The 13,450-nt window shown below is 48.3% G+C and overlaps 1 protein-coding gene across 1 annotated transcript in view; it reads right to left on the minus strand.

Moving 5' to 3' along the window:
- NSD2 (nuclear receptor binding SET domain protein 2) overlaps positions 1-13,450 on the minus strand; it is a 1,080,265-nt gene that overhangs the window by 769,697 nt on the left and 297,118 nt on the right. The window contains exon 9 of the mRNA XM_078678610.1: positions 2,893-2,977. Within this exon, the coding sequence (XP_078534736.1) occupies positions 2,893-2,977 (85 nt within the window). The remainder of the gene's footprint in view (positions 1-2,892; positions 2,978-13,450) is intronic.

Here is a 13,450-nt window from a genome sequence, read left to right on the forward strand (position 1 = left end):
GGCTGCAGAGGGGCTTTGCTCTTGCAGGGGCACCCTCTCAAGTAAAACCCAGCACCCTGCCTCCAGGATTGATAAGGCCTGCTATAGGGGTGTCTTATAAGTTTTAAGTGTAGTGACCCATAGATATAGTGAACCTATATCTAAAGTAAGTGGTGCAAGCACTACCTAACACAGGTTGCAGTAGCAGACCTGTAGTTCCATTTTTCATAGCCTCTCATGGATGGCATAATACATGCTTCAGCCCATGGGAGGCCTCTAGGGTACCTATGCCCTGGGCACATAGGTACCCTATACTAGGGACTTATAAGGGTACCCCAGTATCCAATCTGGAGTGCACCAAAATACATGCTTAACAATTTTAGGGAGTAAGTCGATAGACTGGGGTCCTGATTAGCAATATCCCAGTCAGACTAGTCAAAAACCAGCAAACACCAGGCAAAAACTGGGGGTAACCATGCAGTCAGATCTTACCTTCCTACACATCTCAGGTGCAGTTATGATCTCGTCTGTGTCCATTCATGTTTGTGCATACCTATATAACAGTACGTGTTCCCAAACAGCTGCCCCTGTGTGTAGTGTCTGGGTGCTAAAGCATGATCAGAACAGAACAAGGGGCATTGTTGTTTGACCTTTCCTAGGGTGTTCAGATTAAATCCCAGGACAGAATAGCAGCAGGTTCTGAGTGAAAGTACAGCGTGGCACGAAGCAAGATGTGTTTGTATAGTAAACAAGTGCAAAGCAGATAGCAGCCAACTACGTGCTCAGGCTAACATAAGGGAAAACAAAAATGGGCCTGCACGCTACATTGGACACCATGATGCTAAGTAGGCTGAGGCACAATGGTATGTGATGCATGCCATTATTAACTTGCTTCAAGCTTGTGGAGGTCTCAGAGAATAGAATTGTTGAGATCCATTTTCTTTGCTCCCATCACAGGACATATCGCTGCATGTAGAATAGTGTTGTGATGGGCTATGGCAGATTTGGGAAGGCCCGCTAGTAGAACACCACCACTGTCCAGGTGTGAGGACAAGAGCCTGAAAGGTTAATCTAAAAACTTGTGAAGAACAGTAGGTTTGAGATTGTAACAAAAGAAAGTGGAAGATGGCTGTTTAAAGCCAGGAAACAATAGATTGCATTAACAATGAGGCCTAATGATGAAGAAAAAAGATGATGGCAATGGAGAAGGCCTAATCAAATCGAGAATCACACTGAATTATAAACAAATATGCACAACATCACTTACATGAGTGGAAAAAGGCTGGATCTGATTTTGATCAAAACCAATTTACTAGCTCTAAAGACCCTAAGTGATCCCTTTTTCAGCTATCATGCTACTGTTTAGTTTTTACTCCCTACAAGTAAAAAGAGCTTGACAGGAACAATGGAATTTAGGAACAAACAGGGTTCGAAGTTGGCAGTTGAAGTCGCGACTCCACGCACTACTACCTCTGCGATCTTCAGCACCATGGAAGCTAATTTCTTGGATCAACATCTAAGAAGCAGCGTAGAGTAGAATTTGGGTCTTTAGGGCGATTCTCTTTTTTATATCAAAAAAGGAACCGATGGTACAACTTGATGAAATTATATCACCTGCAAACAACATGATTTGGAGAGTTTTGTGGGGATTTTCATCACTAAATCCAGGGATAGGGTAATTGGCTACGTGGTCAATCGTTGCCTTGTAAACAGCAGTGCCCTAGACTTGAGAATTACAAAATAGAAGCTATCTCTAACTCAAAAAACACAGAAGGTGGATGAGAGTTTAGCATCCAACCGAAAGAAAAGGCACCATGGCTCCATGATTCATAAAGCCATTCACTTGTGACCACTGGCGAGGAGGGTGAAATACAAATGCAAGATAGGATGGAAACCACCTCATGGTATCTTGCAGACAAATCTCATTAAATAATTAGGATGCAGTGAGAAAATGTTTGTTAAACAAAGGAGGTGCAAGAAATAAATCAACTATATTATAAAAGAAGGACCTCTCCTACAATAATGAAGCTGTGCTGATTTTAGAACTGATGCAATTGTATATCAGAATACAAATGCCCCAGTTTTAACATCAACAAGATTCTGATGACAATTTACAGACAAATGTATAAAGCACACAGTTTATGGTTTTCGGTGTGTTCATATTTTAGTTACATCCCATTTCTTTTGAGTAACCATTAATCTAAAATGTGTATGCTTCAAGGATGTTTTTCAGCCTTGATAAAGCTAACAGGTGTACGAACCAAAGTGAAACATGACATCACAAAAAAAGTGAAAAGAAATAAATCAAAATGTACATCAGTAAACAAATACAACATCGGCATAATAAAAAGATCTGGAAGGAAACTTTAAACACTGGATGCCAAGTGTCCAAAGTTGTTCATACTCTGTGGGAAAGCTAGCCCACAACTGGAAACAATACATAGCACCTGGATCAAAAAACAAACAGTCAACATTTCAATGCAGTTCCTCTAGTGCTGGGATGAACCGCTTCAGACACATTTAAAGAAATGCACTGAGAAGAGTTGAGTTATTCACTATTAGGACTAGATTAATAGGTTCCAATGCTCAAGGCTAATCAGTATGAAGAGCACACTCCTTGCACCGGTAAGCCTTGACATGTTACAAACTAGTTTTAGTACAAATCTTGTCATCCCAGAAGCTACTGTATAGGAAAAATCCAGTAACAGTTGACAATGTACAATTGTGTACTCTTACACTACTAGACAACACATTAATGAGATTTTGCTTCAAGAACTACTTTTTTGCAGCAGTTTGTGGGTGAGCCATTTTCAAGAAAAGGGCCTGATTCAGCACACTACAGATGCTTTTTTTTATGCTCGATTATTACTAACCCACCTGAAAACTTTATATACAGAAAGAAAACAACCTTACCAGATTGCTTCTTTTTGGATGAGGTAGTTTCTGCAGTCTTTGATTTCTTTATTTTTGTTGCTTTGACATGGAACTTTTCCCTTGGCTAGAAATAAAATGGTAAAAAAAAAGAAAAAAGGGATCACTGGATGCCGACTGAGTACTGCTGTATTTCTGAAAAAAAACATAATACTTGATTATTTTCTGCAAGTAGCATTTACCTTGCCGTCGTTTCAACCGGTGTGCTTTTCTAAAAAGTTGGGAAGCACTTCACTAAACAACTATTGAAGACTTCAGGTGTGTCTGAGAATTTTTTTTTTTACATTCTTTTCCACAATTGCATTTTGACCCTTGTAGTTAATACTCCACAGCTCCTCTACCGTAACACAATTGCATCCAGGCCTAAGCTTCATATTCTTACAGAACAATGCATTGTGGTTTATGCAATTATTCATTAAGTAATACATATCATTCGCTTTTGGTCCAATGCAGCTTCTTATTGCCACTACGTTTATACATATAAATCGGTTAATATATCAATGTGAATATATCAGACCAGTACACGTAGAGATTATATGGTGGCTGACGCTAACTAGGAATTCTGTCAGAAACATTAACTTTGAGCCCTGAAGAAGTCACGGATGTGACGAAACGCGTTGGCAACAAGCAATTCTGTGAATTTTAACTAAGAACTTGAATAAAGAAAACTGAAAAATCTACAACCAACTCTTTTTTGAAATTCTTATGTGTGGGAAGTTTCGGTCTAAATATCCATTATCACTGTGAAATATAGAAACTGGATAAATCAAATACGTGTGTATAAACCTTGGTGCGGGTCAACTTTCCATAAACTCGAAACTACGCAGAGTCCAGAACCGCCCTGATGAAGAGGAGCTTCTGAGAGGGGCACGTGTGACTTCGGCACATTGATGGAGAACCCCAGCAGGTGCAGGAAGTCGGCCGTAGTCTGGAGATGCTGACGACTGTCTGGGGCAAGCCCGCCTTCAACAACCAGTCGTCGAGATAGGGGAAGACTGAGACCCCTGATCTACGCAGATGAGCTGCGACCACCGCCATCACTTTCGTGAACACCCGAGGGGCGCTGGTAAGCCCATGGGGAGCATGGTAAACTGAAAGTGCTCGTGGCCTACTGTGAACTGCAGGGAACGACGGTGGGCCGGCAGGACGGGGATATGGAAATAGGCGTCCTGCAAGTCCAACGCTACCATCCAGTCTCCAGGGTCCAGGGCAGCTAGGACCTGAGCTAAAGTCAGCATCTTGAACTTCTCCTTCCGGAGGAAGCAGTTTATGCTCCGGAGGTCCAACATAGGGCGTAGGTCTCCTTTGCCCTTCTTGGGTACCAGAAAGTAGTGTGAGTAGCAACCACGTCCTACTTCTGGCCCAGGAACGCGCTCGACGGCCCCCTTGGCCAAGAGGGACGTCACTTCCTCCTGCAGAAGTTGCAAGTGACCCCCTGACATGCGGTGGTACTGTGGTGGCATGGCTCGAGGGGGGTCGCCTCGAAGGGGAGGGAGTAGCCCCTTCGGACGATTTGCAGCACCCACCTGCCCGATGTGATGGAAAGCCAGTGAAGGAGGTGATGGCGAACCCTGATCCCCACTGGCGTTGAGTGGGCCTGAAAGCTCGGACTAGGAGAAATTTGTGGCAGATGCTGCGGGGGCGGATGTGGACTGACCTTGCCGTTGTCCCCCGGCACTGCCACGGCGGCTACCACGTCCGTGACCGCGTTGAGGTTGGTTCTGTGGCCTGTGGCTAGCTGGACGTGTGGGGGCACCCCTTACTTGGCCACGAAAGGAGCAAAAGGCGGAAGTTTGCTGGCGTTGGCCGAGGCCCAAGGACTTGGCCAAAGCCCTGGAGTCCTTGAAACGCTCCAGCGCCCTGTCCACCTTGTCGTCAAAGAGGCGACGGCCATCAAAAGGCATGTCCATAAGGGTGGCTTGGACATCCCCGAAAAGTTAGCAGACCTCAGCAAGGCGTGGCAGCGAACCGCCACTTTCGTTGCAATCGCCCTACCCAGCGAGTCTGTGATATCAAGTCCACACCCTATTGAATAGCGTGCTCCATCCAGTCCCTCCGCTAGGGCTTGGGTAAGCTTTGCCTGGACCTCCACCGGGCACTGCTGCAGCACTTCCGCAACCGTATCCCACAGAGTGGGTAGAACGGCCCAAAAGGCAGGCGGTGTTGACTGACCGCAACCCCAAACTCAGGGAGGAGAACAGTTTCTTCCCAAACTGATCGTACCTTTTGGATTTCTGATCCGGAGGAGCGGTCAGGAATGCGTTCTGGGATGTAGAGGCCTGGATCACCAGGCTCTCAGGGGTGGGGTGAACGGACAGAAAGCTGGGGTCGCCCGGAGCCGGGCAGATGGCGTCGGGCCACGTTCCGATCTACGGGAAGGCCCGTAGAGGGCTTGGACCAGGTGCCCACCAGAACGTCCGTGAGGGCTTCGTTAAACTGCAGGAGAGGCTCCGAGGAGATTGCCTGCGGTTTGAGCACCTCAGTGAGGTTGTTAGTCCTCACGGCCGCGACAGGGAGCCCAAGGGCTTGGCAGCCCTAGTCAACACCACGCTGTAAGCAGCCCCCTCCTCCGTAGCCACAGTAGGAGGGGAGACAAATCCAGTGTTGGGCTAAGTGTCCAGACCAATGGCCTCCCCCAGCTAGTTTGCCCAGTCCTGGCTCACTTGACACTGCAGTGCCAGAGGGTCCTCAGACCCCTCCCAGTTCTCCTCGTCATCCACCTTCTGATAGTCAGGGGAAAAGGATGGAGCCGGGTCGTCGGTTAACGACACTGATCGGCGTCGAAGACTGCGCTGGGCGGCGCCGGTCCGACGCCGGATCCGGACCGGGGCTGGAACCAGGGACGACATTGTCCAGGGATGGCGTTGGGGGTGACACCCTTGGTGACGGCGCCAGCAGAGGGGTCGTAAGGTCGACTGGCGACATCACGGATCCAAGCCTGGATCCTGAGGAGCCCTGAGGCGGCGGGATCAGAGTCGTCGAAGCACCCAACGGCGCCGGGGCCGGAGCCCGCTAGGGCTCCCAGACAGACCCGCGGGCCCCGAAGGAGACTCAGCGGGTTCCAACGGAGGGAAGTGCAATCTCATGGCCATGAGGAAAGCACTAATCTCCTCCGGTGTCGCGTGCAGTACCATGGACCGGCGGGTATGGAGCTGGGCGTGGCGCTTGCGGCTCCGGTGGAGCCGCGTGGGCGGAGTCACACAAACCCCCGGCCACGTCACGCGAGCGTCTGGGAGAGTCGGAAGAGCGATGATGCTTCTTCGACTTCTTTTTTGAGTGCCTCGACTTACCTGAGGACGTGGAGCCCGACGAGTGGTGGTGACACGTCGAGCGGCGATGACTGCGGCCCCGGGACCAGTCCCTCGACCGGCGCGGGGCCGACTGCCGGAGCTAGAGTCGCTTACGGGACCGCTACCGCCTAGCCTTCGAGGTCAAGGCGCGGCGGTCGGGGCACGATTTGTCATCGTGGTCGTCCCAGAGACAGTAAAGGCACAGACGGTGGGGGTCGGTCACTGACATCAAGCGGTGACAATCGTCACAAGGTTTAAACCCGAGCATTCCTACCGGCACCGCGAGTCGAGGATCGACTCGAGAAGTGATCAAAAATAGATTAAAAAGTTAGTCAAAAAATGACTAGGAGTACTGCTCTTCCCGGATCTGCGCTTGCTGGCACGGAAAAAAGAAGAACTGACGTCAGCGCGCGAGGGCGGCTTCTAAGTGCTCCGACGACGTCATCCCGGAGATCAAGACGCCGACGACGGACCAGCTGCCGCAGATGACGCCTACCGACGTGCAGGGGTACTGCTACGCAAAACTTTCCGGATCCAGTCTGATGCCTGGGGATATTCTAAGGTAAGGAACCCAACACTAACCCATTTCTTTCAGATGTGTCCCCTAGTTTTGTCCTTCCCATCACCCCTCCCTTTTTGATGTCTACTTTTGCCTATGCTTTTATTGCCGACTTCCGACTACCCTAAAGCCAAATGTTGTAGTCCCCGTAACGGGAACCACATGAGCACCTAGTAACGACTCCTGTTCACTGTGGTCTATACCTATGGCCTTTTCGCGTGACTATACATACTCATTGCGGCATATGCCACTTCTATGCCATTCTGCTACCTCAACATGTTTTTTCATGTAATGTTCATATATACACAATAAAACCGGTTACATTTTAGTTTTTTTAAACTAGGAGCACCACATGCCTTTTCCCCAGGCTCCATTTTAAGTGATGTTTACTGTGCTTCTCCCATCTCTTTCCTTTAGCCCATTTTTGCCTTATTTTCCAAGTACTGAGTCTAGTGAATCTGCCCTCTTACCTGGAATCACTGATGTGTCCAGTCAACCGACCGGGCCTTGCTGCTCCCTTCTCACTCCACTACGGATAGTCTGATGTGCCTGGCACCATTGCAGAGTCAGTCGGGCGAATGCCAACCTTCTTGCATGGCCCAGTGACCCTCTGCACCGGACTTTGAGCCCGCTGTGGAGGCAGCTCAAGTGGATTCACGCTGGCAAAATTACAGCAGCAGCGCCAACCAGTGCAGCAGCACTCTCATACACCACGGATCTATATTGGCACCAAACGGTGGAAAATTGCAATAATCCTGCTGCAACGCTTTACATAGATAAACAAGAGGAGGGGTGACCTCTTTGATGCGGCCGGCACCTGGAGGGCTGGAGCAGAGACATGCCCTATGGAAATAGGGCTGCAATGTGAAGGTAGAGTAGCAGGCCTCACACGCAGCCCAGAAGGAGCCAGACTAGAGGTGAGCGTTTGAGAACGGAGGGCGGACCCCTACCCCACAAGGTACAGCCCCGGGGTAGCCCCATACAAGTGGAGCTGCAGCTCCTTGGCCTGCATTGCCTGCACTTGCACTTCTCGCAATACATAGCACCTGGACCCCCTCGCCTTCATGTGCCCTGCTTAGACCCAAGGGAGTCTGCAAACTTACTGAGATCCTTGCTACTTTTGTGTTTGAAGTCCCCGCGCTAAGCCGTGGGATACAGCCCATATAAGCAGCTGGGGGAGCGCCATGACATGGGCAGAGTCGAGTGAGACGCCACGGGGCCAGGAGGCAAGAGTCAGTGGGACCACCACAGCAGGACCCCCATGGAGACAGTTATTATCCTCTGTAGGGCCGGTGTGGGCGCAATGGGGCAAGGAATTACTGACATGAAGAAAAAGCAGGCTCTGAACCATGACGAACACTACTTAGAAGATACTTTGCCTACTATCCAAGATTATGGCTTGGCTACACCCCTGCTCTACCATTTCAACCAGCAATCGTCGCACCACATCTTTAGAGGGCCGTGAGCAACCATGGTGGCAGCACAAACTAAGAGTTGTCAGACTATGCAGCAGTGACCCTAACACTGGCCCTCGTGTCCGACCCCACCAAACTCCACGCGCAGCACCCGTCCCGTAAAAGGAGACGGAGAGAGACTATTCCAGAGGTGGTGACGAAAATTACCCAAGCGATCACAGATTACTAAGATATTAATGATTCTGCTGGCACCTTGGTTACCACCCTCTGGGAAGCATTGAAGGCAGTCATAAGGGAGGAATTGATAGCTATATTGGCAGCAGAAACTCAGTCGAGACAAAGGGGAACAACTCCATAAACAAGTACAGGAGCTGGAATGCATACACAAACGGACAGGGGCTGTGAGGGTTTGGCGTACGTTGGTAGCTGCGCAAGTGCAACCAGTGGGGCTTGAAAATGACAAAGTCGAATATCCATTATTGAGACTCTGACATTCCTTAAATGTCGGGGTGGGGATAGGTGCGGCAGACTGCTGGCTAACAGCCTACAGGCGCAGTAACAGGCAACGGGTGTGAACTCCCTAGTGATTAAAGACTGCACAGTAGTCCTGGGGGAAGGCCCACATCATCTACTTTTCTGGATTTTTATTAGGACCTTTATTCAGAGCAATCCATAGCACCATATACGCCAGCCCTCTTTCTCAAAGATGTGTGCATGCCTTGCCTAACGCCAGAACAGGTAGAGAGTCTGGATCATCCGATTAGAACCAAGGAAGTTATCTCTGCAATTTCCCATCAGAAGCCCCTTAAACCACAGGGACCTAATGGTTTCCCAGCCTTCTTCTGTAAGACTTTCAGCTCTACACCGCCCCATTCTTGACCAGATTTTTTATTTTAATAATGGACCCGGAGCAATTCCACCCTCTATGACGGATGCCTTCATTGTGGGGATTCCTGAATCAGGGAAAAACAAGCAGCAATGTGGCTTGTATCGACTAATATCTCCCATCAATGTATACATTAAATTGTTCACTAGCATTCTAGCTGCACGTGTCTGGGGACCTCATTTATGGTCTTCTAGACCCAGATCAGGTGGACTTTGTGCCAGATAGACAATGTAGTGACAATACCAAGTGCCCCATCTACCTGATAGATAAGGCCAAACGCTCCACCGGGGAAATAATGCGCTTGGCCATAGACACTGAAACGGCGTTACACAGAGTCCATTTGCCATACCTCGAGGCAACGCTGTCCGACTTTGGTTTTTGCACTTGATTTAGCACATGGGCCCTTAGTAACTATAGCCAACCAAGGGGGACAGTTCGGGTGAATGGGCATTTCTCAGTTCCCATCCCCAAACACATTAGGGGATGCCCACTCTAACCCCTGTTATTTGCTCAATATCTGGAGCCATTCGCCCAGCATCAAAGGGACAACCCTGCCATTAATGGGGTCACATTTTGCGGCGAGGAACCTCTACGTGGAAGTGATTGTCACCCTGGAGAACCTGGCCACATCCCTTCCAACCTTCCTGGGCAAGATGGACAGCTTTGGCGCTGCAGTGTGCTTCCACAACAATATTCAAAAGTCCCAGGTGCTCAATCCATCGGTCTCCCCGGCAGTGAAGGAACGGCTCACATGTCAATATCTTATCCAATGGGCCACCTCGTCCATCCCCTACATGGGGGTCCAAGTAGCATATACCATAAAAGAGACAGCAACGCTTAACTACAGCCCCCTACTTCGGCAAATACAACAGGACGTCGCCCAGTGGAAGCAGTACAGGCTGGGCAGGGTGGCTGCACTCAAAATGACAATCCTTCCCAAAATATTGTTTCTCTTCCAAACTCTGCTGAAAGAACCTTGCATAGGGGCGATAGCAACATTGCAGGGAGAGGAGAGTCTATTTGTCTGGACGGACGGGAGACCTAGAATGCAACGTGATCAGGGCTACAAATCTCTGAGGGAGGGTGGCCTGGGTATTCCTAACCTTCTCCACTATCAGGGCCCCTAACTTAAGTATGTTGTGTAGTGGGTCAGGGAAGAATCAGAGTACCATTCGTTGTGGGTACGGTGATTTCCTCCTCTCGGTTTCCACTACGGAAAATTAGGAAGATCGCCTACAAATGGCAAATAGCATGATTGATTGATTGATACCTTCTGTCTCCTCAAGCCTTGACCCAGGTGGTGATCGCGCTGGTTTTGTCCCGCCTTGATTTTTCTAACTCACTGTATTCTGGCCTCCCCATAAGCCTGGTAAACTGTTTACAGATAATCCAAAATCAGGCGGTTGATTTACAAGCAGCCGAGATGGCAGTCGGCCAGGATGCTTCTGCGCACCTTACATTGGCTACCTATAGCACAACGCTCGGTGTTCAAGACGGGGTGTATAATCTTTAAGGCCTTGCACTGCACTAGCCCTAAATTTCTTAACAGCTTAATCATGCGACATGTCCCCACACGCAACCTTCGTTCCGCCCATCTTCATCTTTTGTCTATTCCTACTATTAAACTAAAACGACTAGGAGGACGCAGGTTTGCTTATTTAGCCTCGAGGCTCTGGAATTCATTTCCACTCTCAGTTAGGAACTGCGACAGTCTTTTAGGATTCAGAAAGACTTTAAAAACCTGGCTTTTTGGACAATCTGATTAAGTCGGATTCTCGCAGCTGCCAGTGTAGGAACAGCGCCAAGAGACCTATGGTGTAAGTGCGCTCATTAAATCTATGTTAGCATAACATTCGTTCATGGATTATGAGGTCGCAGGAATGCACTTGTGGAAAGCATTTCTGCTTAAGTCGTAGCGACTATGGGGCTTATATTCATCACAATATCTAAGGCTACGCTGGCGTTTTGGGTCCAGGTGGCTACAAGTTAGAAGCCTGCCTTTGTTTCCTTCCCCTCTTACTCAGACCCTAAACAACTCAGATTTCCCACCGGGGCTAGACCAGAGAGTTTTGGATATGGCAAGGCACCACTTGTCTCTCTATTGGTCACTTCTTTGACAAGGAAGGTTGCTACCCTTGATTAGCTGCGAGCAGATTATTCACAGCCAGAGTGGGGGTGCTTTCGTTATTTACAGGTTAGATACTGGCGCCAGCATCCAACGATGCGTCATGGGGCACAACAAGTCCTGACTGCGTTTGAGAGGTGGTTGGTCATGAAAACTTCTGATAAACTTCTCAATACGGAACTGTATGAAATATTAAAACAAGCCATCCCACAAGATTAAGACAGGAGGACAGGGGCATTGGGAAACGGAACTGGAGCGATAACTGAAGCAGAAAGAGTGGCAGGAGATTTATCATAGGGCACTCCATACAGCGCACAACATTGCTAGCATCAAGACAGACTCTAAAATAGCGACATACTGGTATTTATACCTGTGCGCCGCCATAGAGGTAAACCTGCCAGATGCACGGCATGCTGGAGGGGCTGTGGGTTTCTGGGGATACTCTTGCACCTAATTTGCCTTACTCTCAGTTGCATTTTGGAAATTAACATGTCCTCGATCTCTATGCCTCTTACGATTAACTGGGGTGAAAACCCCAACCGAGGATGGATCCCAGGCACTAAGCAGAGCCTCAGGGGAATTATGTACTTGGTTGTGAGTGCCCCAGGGGATAGGAAGGGGGGGGTTGACCATACAGCGCTTGAATGGCATACTGTTAAGCTCCATGTCAGCTCTAGAGTTGTGTGTTTCTTTTTGAAAACCATTTGAACCATAAATAAAAGCAGAGGATCGGCTGGGATGTCAAAGATGAAACCTCAATATCAGTTATATAAATGTTAGGGCAAAATTTACAAAGTGAGTGATGGCACTGTGCAATCTTAGAGTAACTAGTTGCAGCCTGTCCTTGCAGCCTCAATCGACTTCCCATGAAAGGAAGAGCAAATGACATGAATACAGTGGTTCCAACTGGGGCCACCTGAGTCTTGTTAGTAAGTATTTTCCTATTGAGCCTCTCCACGAACACTTGTACTACAGGAATACGAAAGAAAAATTCTCCCCTGTTTTGCATGTATGCAGCTATACCCGCTAAGTAAAGACATATCAAGGTGCAAGCTAAACATGCTTCATGAAGGTGAAGAAGGTATGCAACTACATTCTAAAGAAACCTTGGCTGCAGAACAGGTCCTAGTAGTGGGCTGGCGTGCTTCACACAATATGGCCACACTTCTGTGGAATCCATATTCTAAGACCTCGGCTTGGAAATACCAAGGTTGAGCTGCCTGGGGTCTGGGTGCCGGATGTGCCCCTATTGCTGAGTGAAGAGTGAAAAGGTGCTGCCTGATAAGGAGCTTCTCTAGCAGGAGGATACATACCTCTAGAAGCATGGAGTACCAGGGTTGTCTAGCCTAAGTTGGGGCTATTAGAATGAGGTTAGCTGATACTTGAGTCATCATCCTGACAATGTATACAAGAAGTGGAAGAGATGAAAAAGCATAAGTAAATATCCCTGATCAATTCATAGTATAAGTAAATATCCCTGAACAATTCATTCATAATATGTTGTCAATGAATTGTGGGAACCAGGAGGCGAAGTTTTGGAATCCTGTGTTTTCTGGGTGGCGAGCAGGTCTAGGAGTTGTGTCTACCATCTTTGGAAGTACCATCTGTGGACCTGAGGGTGGAGTTCCTACTCGTGGACTTGTTGATGCATCCTGCTTATGTCTGGAAAATCGTTGTCCGGCCTGGGAGATGCTCCCCTACAATGTGTGCATGGTGGCGACTCACCCAATGGCAAATCATTTCTGCCAACTGTAAGTTGAGGGGAGAGTGTGTGAACCATTTCTGTATGTTGTACATGACTATCATATTGTCTGTATATACCAGAACTATCTTCTGTTGTACAATGGAGTAGAGCTCCATGAGGGCAAGAAATATGGCCATGATGTTTACGTAAGTGATGTGCCTATCCGTTTATAGAGGTCCACGTGCCCAGTATGGTCCAGTTCTCTAGATTTGCCACCTGCCCCCACCCTGCAAGTGCTGTGGCAGCTGCAATAATTATCTGAGGATAAAAGTCTACTAAAGGTCTGTCCAACAATAGATTGTTGGTGTTCCACCACTGCAAAGTGCACTGACTGCTTGATCAACAATATATCCTTCCCATTAGCCATTAGTTTGTGAACTTTGCTGGGTGAGACCTGGTTGAACTGGGTGCATGTGCAACCCAACATTGGGGACAATGGCTATACAGGATGCGTCATAAGTAGGAGCTGCATTATCATTTTTTACAGTAATAGGACGAGTGGCATGAAAGGCAGCAGCTGT

The sequence above is a fragment of the Lissotriton helveticus genome, chromosome 2_2 (assembly GCF_964261635.1).
Source record: "Lissotriton helveticus chromosome 2_2, aLisHel1.1, whole genome shotgun sequence".
NCBI lineage: Eukaryota > Metazoa > Chordata > Amphibia > Caudata > Salamandridae > Lissotriton > Lissotriton helveticus.